The following is a 12493-nucleotide window of genomic DNA, read 5'->3' as shown; positions in this document are numbered from 1 at the left end:
ATAAAATTATTTATCCTTTTTTCAGGGTTCTGACACTTAGAATGAAATGGCTTAAATTGCTCACAAAACTAAGAAATTATGTAAAAACTTGGCTCAGGTCTCCTGATATTGTGTTGGTTGTACTCTTAACACATTTGCTTCCTCTTCCTCAGGATAAAATTAGGAGATGTTTTTCTATTTATAAAAGACCCTGAAAAAAAATCTAATAATCCAAAACCACATTTTGTTCTTCTCTCCAAGCTCCTTCAGGGCACATTCCTCTTTCATAGACATCTGTAAAGTACTGTCTTCCAAATGCCCCTTCTTCTAAATCTCAGGGGTGAAACCAACTGATTTTTCACAGAGGGGTCAGAGTTTAAGAGATTTGATTGAGTCCTAAGCAAAGTGATCTTCAGATTATACCATACTCAGGAACGCAGCCATAGTCCTAGAGAGATATCATATTCTGCTCTTGGCTAAATTTCTCTCCTGTGAAGGCTTCCTGATATTTACCCCTATAGGTAGTCAAATTAACAGGCTGCTTATTATCATTATCATCATTAGTTATATTGCATGCTGGATTCCTGTCATTTTGGACAGGATAGCTTCCTTCTTCAGTTTTCAAGGTTCAAGTAATGGAAGATATCTAATTTTTTGTCAGTTGGGGATCCTACTGAAGATTTTTGAGTTAAATGTACTTTATTATTATTCATCTTTTAAAAAAAAATTATATTGATATATTTTGCTTTTCACTTCTTAATCCCCATCCTGGTTCATTTTTCATAAAAAAGAAAAAAGGAAGAGGTAGGGTTGAATAAGGGGTAGAATGAGTAGTTCAGCAAAAATAAACAGCATATTAACTGAACCCAAAGGTATAAGGTATCCTGAAAGTTTTAGGGCTTAAGGTTTTGAAACTTAAGATCTTTGGGACACCCTGTATATTCCACATTCATAGTCTCCCTATTTCTGCAAAGAAGAAAAGAAACTACATTCTAAAATTTCTTCTTGTTCTTGGCATTTTCAATTTTTTCCTTAAATTTTACTATATTTTTGAGTTCATATAGTCAACTTTCAAGACATCTGTTCTAATTTTTTGCCACTTTTAATTTTCAGAGACCCCATTTCTCTTAAATCTCTTTTCCCAAGAAATACAAGAGTTGGCAAATACACAAAATTAAAACTCTTTGAATCACTGTATGACTCTGGAAAGGAAAACTAGAGTTAGGAAAGAAAAGGAGTGGGGGAAGTTCCTTCCGGTTTGCTATTGTTAGGTGTCTTAACTGGGTGATTCATTAGTCCCCTGTGTCTGTAGAGCATGCAAGCAAGTGCAGTCAGCTGCTACCTGCTGCCTTCTCACTCTTTTGAGCAATAAACGGCTTTGTATCTCTGGGAGTGTGATCTGTTTTTTTGCATTCTGATCTAGATTTCACATTATTAAAGCTATTTATAAAGTTGAACCTTGCCCCCTGGGAACGGGCCTGCAGTTTAACCTTGCATTTCCTTGGTGTGACTAAGCCAACAGCAAAAATAAAAAGGTAATGATTTGCAAATGAATCTTCTAGTCATGGATGAATTTTTGAGAGGTATCATTTGCCCTCCCACGTGTGGTTGGTCTAATGTACCATTTCTGCTAATCAAGGGAAAGGGCTGACTAATGCTAGAATAATTTAGCTCTAGCGATGATTTCAGTGAATGCAACCTTTGAAAGGACAGGGTTTATCTCTTTTGGAATGAGGTGAAAAACATCCTGTGTTACATACAGGCTGTCCAGCTGCTCTATAGTCCCACCCACCCTTTTCCCATTCCCATGAACTTGACACTGAAGTATTTTATCTCCTGGCAAGCAGGTGACATGGAAGGAGCCTGGCTTTACTTCTGAGGAGCGTTTTCAGTGGCGGAAGTGAGTTTGAAATGCTTGCCCCAACTCCCATGAACAAACAGTTACCTGAAGGCAAAATGACCCTGGAGTACAGAAATATCTGCGTCCTGCTGCCCAATCGAGAACAACTCAAGTTAAGCATTGGGGTGAGTCTTTCCAGTTTCTTCCAGTTGGTTTTTGAAAAGTTGAAATGTGTTTATAAAGACACGGTTTGGTTTGAATTTTGGCACTGGAAGAGAACGAGACAAAAAGGCAGAAAATCCTAATTCCCTTTGTAACATTGCAAGAAAAGTTAAGCTCCTTAGTTAATTGACAATTAGTTTTGGCAGTACCTTGGGTTTCCCTGTTGCTGGCTATCCCTGGGAGACACACAGGATTAAAGCTCTTTAATGTGTCTTCTGCACTGATTCCACTTTTGAGCAATTTTATATTCCCCTCCAGACTTAAAAGTGGTTGTCTATTAAGAATAAGGACTGTGGGGGCAGTTAGGTGGCACAGTGGATAAAGTACCAGCCCTGAAGTCAGGAAGACCTGAGTTCAAATCTGGTCTCAGACACTTAACACTTCCTAGTTGTGTGACCCTGGGCAAGTCACATAACCCCAATTACCTCGGCCAAAAAAATAAATAAATAAGGACAGTGGCCACTAGATCTGATCCTGAAATGGATGGGACAAACATGAGAAATGTGTGTGAAGTATTGTGAGAAACTTAGAGAAAAGGGGGGTACTCTGTGGTATAGAGAGCTATCCGAAAGCATGTGGTCATCAGTAAATCTTTGTCCTACCTGAGGAAGGCAAGGAGGGATTTTGGGGTCATATCTGACATAATTGCTGAGTTTGGGGAATTATGGCTATCTTCGGAATCTCAGCATTGGGAGAGAGTTTAGAGACTTCAAGACCTCCAGAAAGAGGCAGCTCTTTGTACTTTGGCATAGCTGTAATTAGTGACTAATGTTGCCCATTGCTTCTGATACTGCCCCATTTATGTCCACACCAAACGTCACAGTCTTTCACACATTATGATTGTGCTCCGCCTCCCTATTATGACTTCTGTTATCCAGGCTATAAACATCCCCAATTCCTTCATTTCATCCTTTTAGCATGTGTAGATTCTTTACCACACCTTTTAACTTCCTCTGCATCAGGAGTTTCTAATAGGAGTTCATTAACTTGCATGGCAGGGAGGGGGAAATTATGTATTTTATTTTTTTTCTATTAAAAAACATTATTTTGAGATGTTCAAAAAACTTAAGACTACCAAAAGGGTCCATGATTCAAGATATTGTTGTCTTCTCCTTTAACTTTTCCTTTTCTTCTATTTTGTATATTATGTCTTGAATTATTTCCTTCTGTTCTTTGTGCTTGTTTTGTCTAACTTATTAACCAATTTTTTTGTGTATGTGAAGCAATTGGGATTAAGCAACTTGTCCAGGGTCACATAGCTAAGAAGTGTTAAGTGTCTGAGGTCACATTTGAACTCGGGTCCTCTTGACTTCAGGGATGGTTCTGTCCCATGAGCATGTAGCTGAACTTGTTTTGTGTCTTTATAAGAGTAACACAACATTTCTGCCTTATCATTCCATAGAGATGATCTTAAAACTATAAGATCCAACTGCCAAAACTTGACATTTCCTTTTTTTTCCTCTCCATTTTTCCTGACCTCAAACCCATCAGATTTCTCTATCTCTCTAATCGAGTAATCTCTGAGTTGTGTGACCCTTATTGTGATTATTATTAGAATCTATTTATATACTTTTAGAATTTTATTTGTATTGATAATCTTTGTTTTTACATTACCTTCCTTATTACTATAGCCCTCAAGATACAGATTCATGGTTTCATGTACAGTATTTTAGTTCATTCATCTTGAGATGGTCATGTTGATGTTTTCAGTTCATAATAAAAATGAAAATTTACCACCCCCCAAAAAGTTATGTGAGATATTGCTGTATTATCTATACAACAGCATTAGATAGTTGATAAAAGAGCTGACCTCAATATCTGAATTCCAAGTCCCTTCTCCAACACATACATGTTGAATGTATGAGCAGGTCAATTAACCCCTAAGGATAATCATAGTTCCCAAAACTAAACACTTCAAAGTGTGTTCCAAGGACCTCTTGGGGTAGCAAAGACCTTTTTTTTTTTTTTTTGGCGGGGAGAGGGGGGAGGGGTCCTAAGGTCAAAATTATTTTCATAATACTTAGATGTTATTTTTTATTAAAGTACTTCTCCTTTTTCTCTATTTGCTTGGTCAGATTTTATTAATGTAATTCAACCAAAATAACATATTACAGCAGATTGAATGCAGATGTACATATGTGAATCCAGCTGACTTGCATTAATAAAGGGAGTTTCCTGACTTAATACATTTTAGATTAAAGGGATTTTTGTGGATTTACCTTGGAGGTTTTAAATTATGCATGAAATTGTTTAGTTGGGAAAATGAATTCCAATCATTTAGTCTCTCATTGGTGGTTGTCTGCATTGATAGGTTTAGTACTGGGAATTTCCTATGGTGAAATCACAAATCTCTTATTGTCCCCCTCAAAGTATCTTTTCTCTTTTTGGAGGGGGGTGTGGTTTAAGGTAATTGGGATTAAGTGACTTGCTCAGGGTCACACATTGGTGTTGTACCAAAAGGGATAGTGATATATCTCACTGATACTTATAACCACACTGATTCAATATCCAAGGTGCACGAGAATATAAAACAGTAGAGTTTCCAGTTAGCAATCAATAAGCATTTGTTGATAAAATGATCAACACAATAAAGATCACTAGCATGAAGGGCTTTTTGTAGAAATTAGAATTTTACCTGTAAATCAAAGGAAGCCAGGAAGTGGAGATAAAAAAGGGAGGGCATTTCTGATGTGGGAGATCCCCAGTAAAAGTGTCCAGAGTTGAAAATGTTTTTATTCAAAAAAGTAGCAAGGAGGCCCATGTCACTAGATCACAGAATATATGGCAGGCAGAGTAGGACCTGGTGTTAGGGTCTAAGAAGACTGGAAAGGTATAATGGGACTAGATTTTAAAGAAGTCTGCATATCAAATAGAGCCTAGCTTCTTAAAATATGGGTCATGAACCCCTTATGAGGTCTTGTAACTGATTGCAGGGATTACAAAACTATGATAAATGATTAGTAAATGATTTGTTTATCTGTTTTATATACCTAAGGTCATGTAAAAATTTCTTGGGCAAAAAAAAAGGTCACTATGAGAAAAAAAGTTTACGAAGCCCTAAAACAGAGGATTTCATCAGATAGTTTAACAGGGATTTTATTGAAGGGGGGTAGGGAGGAATATGTGCCATGGTTAGATTGTCACTGTAAAATGAGTCTTCCTAAAGTGAAGTATGTCATAAAGGGTGCAGTAAAAGCCAGCAGCTAAGTTTGCAAAAAGTAGATTTGCAGACTAAACCAATTAATAGAGTATTCTTATCTACTCTGACCCCCAAGTCCAATCCCTCACTCATTTGAAAGGATGTCAGAGGGGAAAGACAAGTATCTACCATCAGTGCATCACACATCCAGGTTTTCCTCACGTTTACCAGGATTGTTGACTGGGACAGACTACAGAAAGCAGATTCCTAGCATAATTGACCTTTAACATATTAGCTGACCGACCTCATGTTCTCTTAATGATTAAAAGCCAATACCTAACAAGATTTCAACATTATAGAGCCAGTAAAGGGCAAAAGAAAAAAAAAAAGTTCATATTAAAACATTCCTCACACAGGTTTGTGCCGGTTTCAGAAACCTCTTTCAAATAGTCCTATTGTTGGAGGGGGAAAAAAATTTGAGTTGTTTTTCAAGCAAGAGCTTCTTAATTGTCACAGAAGGAACCCTCGGTATTTACCTTAACTCTGAACAATGATTCTTTTTCTAAGAATAATAACATACCTGACCAGCTTTCCATGCATCTCTAATCCTGATATTTGAGCATCCCTAATTTAACTGAAGTTTGCCTTTTAAACTTTGCTTTTTCCATTTGTTAGAGTATTCCAGGAAAAGAGAAAATTTCCCTTTAAATTACTTGCTGTATCATTTAGGGAAGGAAGATATTCTAATTTCAGATTCAATCCTGACCTTCACAGCAACTTTGGCCAAGAAACTGTTCTTGCCTTCAGAAAAATGGGTCCAGTCAGATTTAGGAAGAGGAAAACAGGTAGTCGGCTATCTCACATATAAACTTAAGGAAGGTATGACAAGGAATGTTTTCTAATATTCCTTTAATGAATGCTCATGCTGAAAGGCTAGAGAGTGCTACTTATTTTTTCTTTTTTTTTTTTTTAAATAATAGCTTTTTATTTTCAAAACACATGCAAAGATAGTTTTCAATATTTACCCTTGCAAAACCTTGTGTTCCAAATTTTTCTACCTCCCTTACTCCTGCCCTCCCTCCTCTTAGACAGCAAATAGTCCAATATAGGTTAAACATGTGCAATTCTTCTAAGCATATTTTCACATTTATCATGTTAGAGTGCTATTTATTTCATGAGCTAAACTAATTCACACATTATAGCAAAGTTTTGTAACTTCTAATAGGTGCTATCACGGAGAGCATAATTTTCAAACCTTGCCTAAGGTGTACAAATGCCTTTTTTTGCCTCGTGATCTGGAGGAAGGTTTACTTGGTAGGAGAAAAACATGTTGGGCGAACGTGGAGAAACAATCCTAATCCCCCACAGAAAAGGAAGCTTCCTCATCATGGCTATATTTAGAGGGTTGAGTGGGCAAAGAGTCTATAAAATTATTTTGTGTAGGGAGGAAATAAATGGGGGAGAACATCTAATTGAGACAGAACAAGGTGTGGTAAGCGGACCATCCACCCTCAAAGAAACAAAAAGTAGTTTCCTCTTTACTGTCTTGGAATTTTTCCAAACAAATGACCAAAGGGTGATAGCGTTAAAAGGCTGAGGAGTTTTGAAAGATTCAGAGCAGTGTCTCCAGGGATGGGTGTTGGCATAAAATGGATCTGAATAGATAGGAGAGAATTTTGGAGCAGCTTCTTAACTTCTTATCAGTCATTAGGACTCTCCTTCAGTTTTAACAAGTGGGACTGGTTTTCCTTTGGCTGTGTGGCAAAGTATAATATGTGGAGTCAGGACTGACACCTCTAAATTCTCTCTCTGATACTTGAGTTGTGATGCCATGAGCAAATCCTTCTGAACCTCATTTTCACTATCTGTAACATGGGAATATCATTGTCATGGTATTTAACTCAATTTTGTTAGACTCAAATGAGATAGTATTTTAAAAACTATAAAGCATGATCTAAAAGTTAGCTATTATCGTTATTCAAGGGTCTGCTTAAGTGAGTAGTTTGGCAAAGTGGATAGAAAACTGTCACAGTCAAAGAGAACTGAGCTCAAGCCTTTCCTTCAAAACATACACGTGCACACACATGTACACTGTGCATGGGAGAATTAATTGAAGGGCATTTCCTTATTAATTTCCTATATGAATAAAATCACAAGTCTAAAAATAAAATAAGATTGCTTGGGTATGTTGTCTTAATTGTCTTAATGAGGAGTAAGTAATCTTTCTTACCTTCTAGAATATCCAGGGACAAATTTCCAAGATTAGGGACCTTTGAAGGTTTGGGGAAGGACAGAGCTCCTTTTAAAAAAAAAAAACAACAACTGGTGTTTCTGTATAACTACTGAAGAAGGTTTTAAAAATGGCTTGTTTGAAAAAAAAAAAAACTTAATTGACATTCCTTTAAATTGACCTATTTCCCTGCTTTCTGTTACATAGTGATAGTCTGATTTTTTTTTTTTTTTGGGGGGGGGGGGGGGGGGGGGGGGGGGAGATAAAACAAACTTAGAGCATTTGACCAGAAAAAAAAAAGGCTTGTTATTGCCATTGTTATTAACTTCACATACATGCCATATATAAGCATTTCCATATACAAAGGACAGAAAAGAGAATGGTACATGAAGTGGTGAACATCCATTACTTCAGTGTGTTATAAATTTGGTAGGTTATTTCTAAAGCTATACATTTTGTCTTTTCCTTTGAATTGCCTTTGGTTTTCCTTTTTTTTTTTTTTTTTTTTTAAATCTCTATTACTAACTTTTTTCTCACTAAAAAAATTAATAAAGCAGTCATACCTTGTGATAAATAAGCATAGCAAAGCGAAAACAAATCTACTCATTAACCATGGTTGAAGAAACATGTTATCTCTCAAATTAGATTGTAAACTCTTTGAGGACAGGAACAGTGTTTTCCATACCCAATTTTTTTTTTTGAGGGGGGGAATCTCCAATGTTTTGCACAGTGCCTGGCATCCAGTAATCCCTTAAATGTTTGTTGACCAACCCTTTGATTGACTAATGAGGTTTTTGTTTGCTACTCTACTGTACTGTTTGAAGTAATGAGAGAGGGACCTGAGAAACCAAAACCTAGAGTTTAGTTGACGAGTATGTATCTAGCAGATAATGAAAGTTTAATCAAGCTTGCTTGGGAGAGTGGAGTAGACAAACTAGGGAAGAACAAGAAATAGTGTTGATCCAGTTACAAAAGGCTGAGTCCAAAGTCTTAGAAGTCTTTTGAATGTAGTAAGTTGATATAGATAACATGGCCATCAATAACAGGGAAAATCCATTGTCTGGGAAGTCAGTAGGGATAGAGATAAGTGAGTAAAGCTGTTAAATGAATCAAGAAATTCAATTACAGTTTAGTCTCTGGCTACTACGTTCCTTACCTTCCGGAGATCAGCAAAAGCTTCCTCATAGGTAATTGGAAGCATAGTGAGGAAAAGCCCTATTGGGGGCCAGTAGATACTGATTACAGTGGATTTTTAACATCACCAGTGTTCTAGGTGCTGCTATGGATGTGACAGTATTGCTGATTAGGTAGAGATGTGTGAAGCTGCCTCATTTCAATCATGGAGTCATTAGATAAGTTTTGTACACTTAAAAATATATATATTACATATATATCCATTTTACTTTTCTGCATTTATCTGGAAGTTTTTATTGCATCAAACCTCAGCTTGCTTCTTTGTAACTTCTACCCATTTCCTAATTCTACCTCCCATGAAGCAAGCTGAACAAATTTAATCCTGCTTCCATCGGTTACTCCCTTCAAATACCTGAACATCACTATCTTGTTAGAAATATGAGACCAAAGAACTATTGCCCAATGTTCTGTCAACTGTTTTAGATGGTGCCAAAGCTATTCAAGACGGCTGCCTCTGTGGGTGAGGCAAAATAAATCTTCCTTCCACCTGACAGGACAGTATTTCAGATATTTGATGACAGTTATCATAGTCGACCCTTAGCCTTCTTTTTTTCATCAGTCTCATTTCCTTCAGCCAATGTCTATCCGACATGGACCCTATTCATAGTGCTGGATGCTATTCTTCCAAACAACACTCCATCTTTTGAATCTGAGACTTCTTTTCTGCTCCAGTACATGAAATGTTCTGCTTCCTCATATCTGCCTTTGAGCTTTCTTAGTATCTTTCATGTTTCAGCTAAAGTCCCACTTTCTGCAAGAAGCCTTTCCTAGTCCTCCTGAGACTACCCCAACACAGTTTTTCTATGTCGCCTCCAGTAGACTGAGCTTCTTGAGTAGTGACCATTTTTTTGCTTCTTATATCTTCAGAGATTAGCACATAGTGCCTGCATATAACAGGTGCTTAATAAATGCTAATGGATCAATCAGGTTTTCTGAGATTTATTAGGCATCTCTTCTATGAGTAGGCAGGGTCTGGAGTTCACATTCCCCATTGTTTCAACTCAATGTCTGACCCAGTTTTCAGGTCTCAAATCTTAGCATACAAACTTGTTTGTGAAATATGTAAAGTGTACTTTGTAAAGTACTTTATGCAAAATGGCAGGATACCTAGTTTGTATTGAAGAATTAAGATGAAAATGGCACAGTATTATTAAAACATACACACAAGATGGCATTTTTCCAGATTGAACAGAGCATCGTGAAGAAAATGTCTCTTACCTTTTGAGAGGATCCTTTTAGCAGAGACTATTGTCTACATTCTAATAATGAATTAACAGTCTTGTTAATAATTAATTAACTGAGGAGGCTGGGATAGGTCTGCATATTAAGCATTAGAGGATATGATCCTTACCCTAAAAAAGGATGTGTGTGTGTGTGTGTGTGTGTGTGTGTGTGTGTGTGTGTGTATGTATTATATATACTCTTTATCTTTCAGAGATACTATGTTTTCTTAGATGATAAATTCTATCTCTCTGTTATTAAAGAGACAGAAGGGGAGGACAGACTTATTGTGAGAAACCATGTAGCATTTGACTTTTTCTGTCTTGGGTTTTTTCCTGTCCTTTACCTTTCTTGCGATTGTTTACCAAATTCAATTTTCTCCCACAATTATTTCATCACCTTGTCACCTCTTCTCTTCTAACTTTTTACTGCCAGTTTCAAACTTCTTTAATAGTCTTAATAGGTCTTCATGTCTTCTTCCTGTTGTACACCATTCTTTAGGGGCTCATACTGTATCAGAAAGCAGTAATCATGATACTATCATTGGTCAGAAAATGGAAGAATAGTTTAGTGGAACAGACTACATAATCAAGAAGCAGAAGCATTTGAAAACAGCAGCATAATTTTGATAAATCCAAGAACATAAATTATTATTAGAAAGATTGAGTACCCCTTTTATCAAGAACTGCTCAAAAAAAAAAAAAAACCTGGAGAGGCAGAAATTTGTATCAGACTAATATTTTGCAACATATAACACAAAAGAAAATTGATACACATCCTACCTGAATATAAATTACAAAGAGAGGATGTTCCTTTTATAACTATAGCTAGGAGACAATTCCAATCTGTCCATACCACTGTTGAGCTAACATTCTTGTTTCTTTGCTCCTGCTCATCAGTCATGGTTGTTGTCTACTCAGTAATATTCATATCACTTTGGGGGGGAGAGGGAGGAATGTAAAGTTTCAATAGACTGGCAGCATTTAGCTTTTTCTCCCTTATCTCCTATTGCTTTCCTCAGTACTATAACTTAACTTCCTGTTAACTGTGCTTTGTTCACAATCCATTTTTCTCCCTTTATTTTATTATATCTTTTGACATTGAAAATAATGTCCTTCCTGTCTGTTGAATTTCTTTCTTTTTTTTTAAAGTACAACTCAGAGGCTATCTCTTCAATGAAGAGTTGGCCCTATCACTCTTGGTAGTGACCCACATGTTTTTTACCTTTGTATATAAGATAATGTTCTAAACATTTGTATATTTCTCATAACCTCTTAGGTAAGCAGAAAACAGATGGGGATCTCAGAACATCTAGTCCAACACATGTGTGAATAGGAATTTGCTATCTAATATTACTGACAAGTAGTCCTCAATTAAAAAAAAAAAAAACCTTCACTGTCCCTCATACTGCCTTTTGACTATTTCAGGTGTCTAAATGTGCTTCCCTGAAACTTTTGCCACCTATTCCAAGTTCTTTTGTCTAATCTCTACTTCACATGATAACCCATGAAGTCCTTAACATGGTTATCATGCTTTCTCTGAGTCTTCTCATTTCCTGATTAATCATCCCCAATTGTGTGCTCTCTAGTCCTCTCACCTTCTAGGTCACTTCCATCAATGTGCTCTAAGTTTTCTATGTACTCCCCAAAATGTGTCCAGAATCAAGCCCAGTAATCTAGAGTCTGATCAGAGCAAACCCTCTACCTTTCCTATCCATTCCACCTTAATGTTGTGGTGGAGGGGGAAGGGTATTGTTCTATGTCACAGTACTGATTCATTGACTCATAGTTCAGTAAGATTGCTAGGTTTGTTTTTATTCAAACTGCTGGTTAGCTATGCCTCCCATATCTTAAAATTGAGTTCAAAAAATAAGTTTCACAATTTTACATTTATCCCCAACCAGTCTGTTGCTAAACCCTGTTGATTTTACCTTTGAAATATCCCTCATATGTCCTCTTCTCTCCAGTGACACTGCTGCCATCTTGGTACAGTTCCTGATCACCTCATTCCTGGATTATTGTAATAGCTTTCTGGTTGGTCTGCCTATTAACAAGTTTCTTCCCACTCCATTCCATCTTCCATTCAGCTGTTAAAGTGATTTCCCTGGAGCACAGGTTTGACCATGTCACCTCCATATTGTCAACCCCCGTGTCTCCATGTTGCTTTGAGAATCAAATAAAAAATTCTTTGTTTAGGATTCAATGTCCTTTATAACCTCCACCCCTACCCACACACACCTTTCCAGTCTACTTAAGAGTTTACACATTCTCTTCCTCATATTCCCTGATCAGTGATACTGACCTCCTTGCTGTACCTTACACATAACCTTCGATATCCTGACTGAACACTTTTATCTGCTATGCCCCAAAGCTGGGATGCTTCTCTTCATCTCCACTTCCTGGCATCCTTAGTTTTTCTTCAAGTCCTAGATAAAATCTAATTTCTGTATGAGATCTTGCCTGAACCTCTTTAATTCTAGTTTCTTCCCTTTTTTGATTATTTCCAATGTATCCTAATTATACCTTGTTTGTACGTAGCTATATGCATGTTGTCTCCCCCATCAGACTGGGAGATCATGATCTTTTACCTTTCTTTGTATCCCCCAGTGTTTAACACAACGCTGGGTACATAGTACTATCTACTATTAAGTTTCGTCTTATTCCCTTTG

At 36.9% G+C, this 12493-nt stretch overlaps 1 protein-coding gene across 1 annotated transcript in view; it reads left to right on the top strand.

Annotated features, from left to right (window-relative positions):
* The first annotated feature begins 1811 nt into the window (after nucleotides 1-1811).
* FRMD1 (FERM domain containing 1) overlaps nucleotides 1812-12493 on the top strand; it is a 45927-nt gene continuing 35245 nt past the window's right edge. Inside the window, exon 1 of the mRNA XM_051998136.1 lies at nucleotides 1812-2004. Within this exon, the coding sequence (XP_051854096.1) occupies nucleotides 1891-2004 (114 nt within the window). The 5' untranslated portion in view covers nucleotides 1812-1890. The remainder of the gene's footprint in view (nucleotides 2005-12493) is intronic.

Source organism: Antechinus flavipes, chromosome 4 (assembly GCF_016432865.1).
Source record: "Antechinus flavipes isolate AdamAnt ecotype Samford, QLD, Australia chromosome 4, AdamAnt_v2, whole genome shotgun sequence".
Taxonomy (NCBI): Eukaryota; Metazoa; Chordata; class Mammalia; order Dasyuromorphia; family Dasyuridae; genus Antechinus; species Antechinus flavipes.
This window is presented reverse-complemented; position numbering and strand designations above follow the sequence as displayed.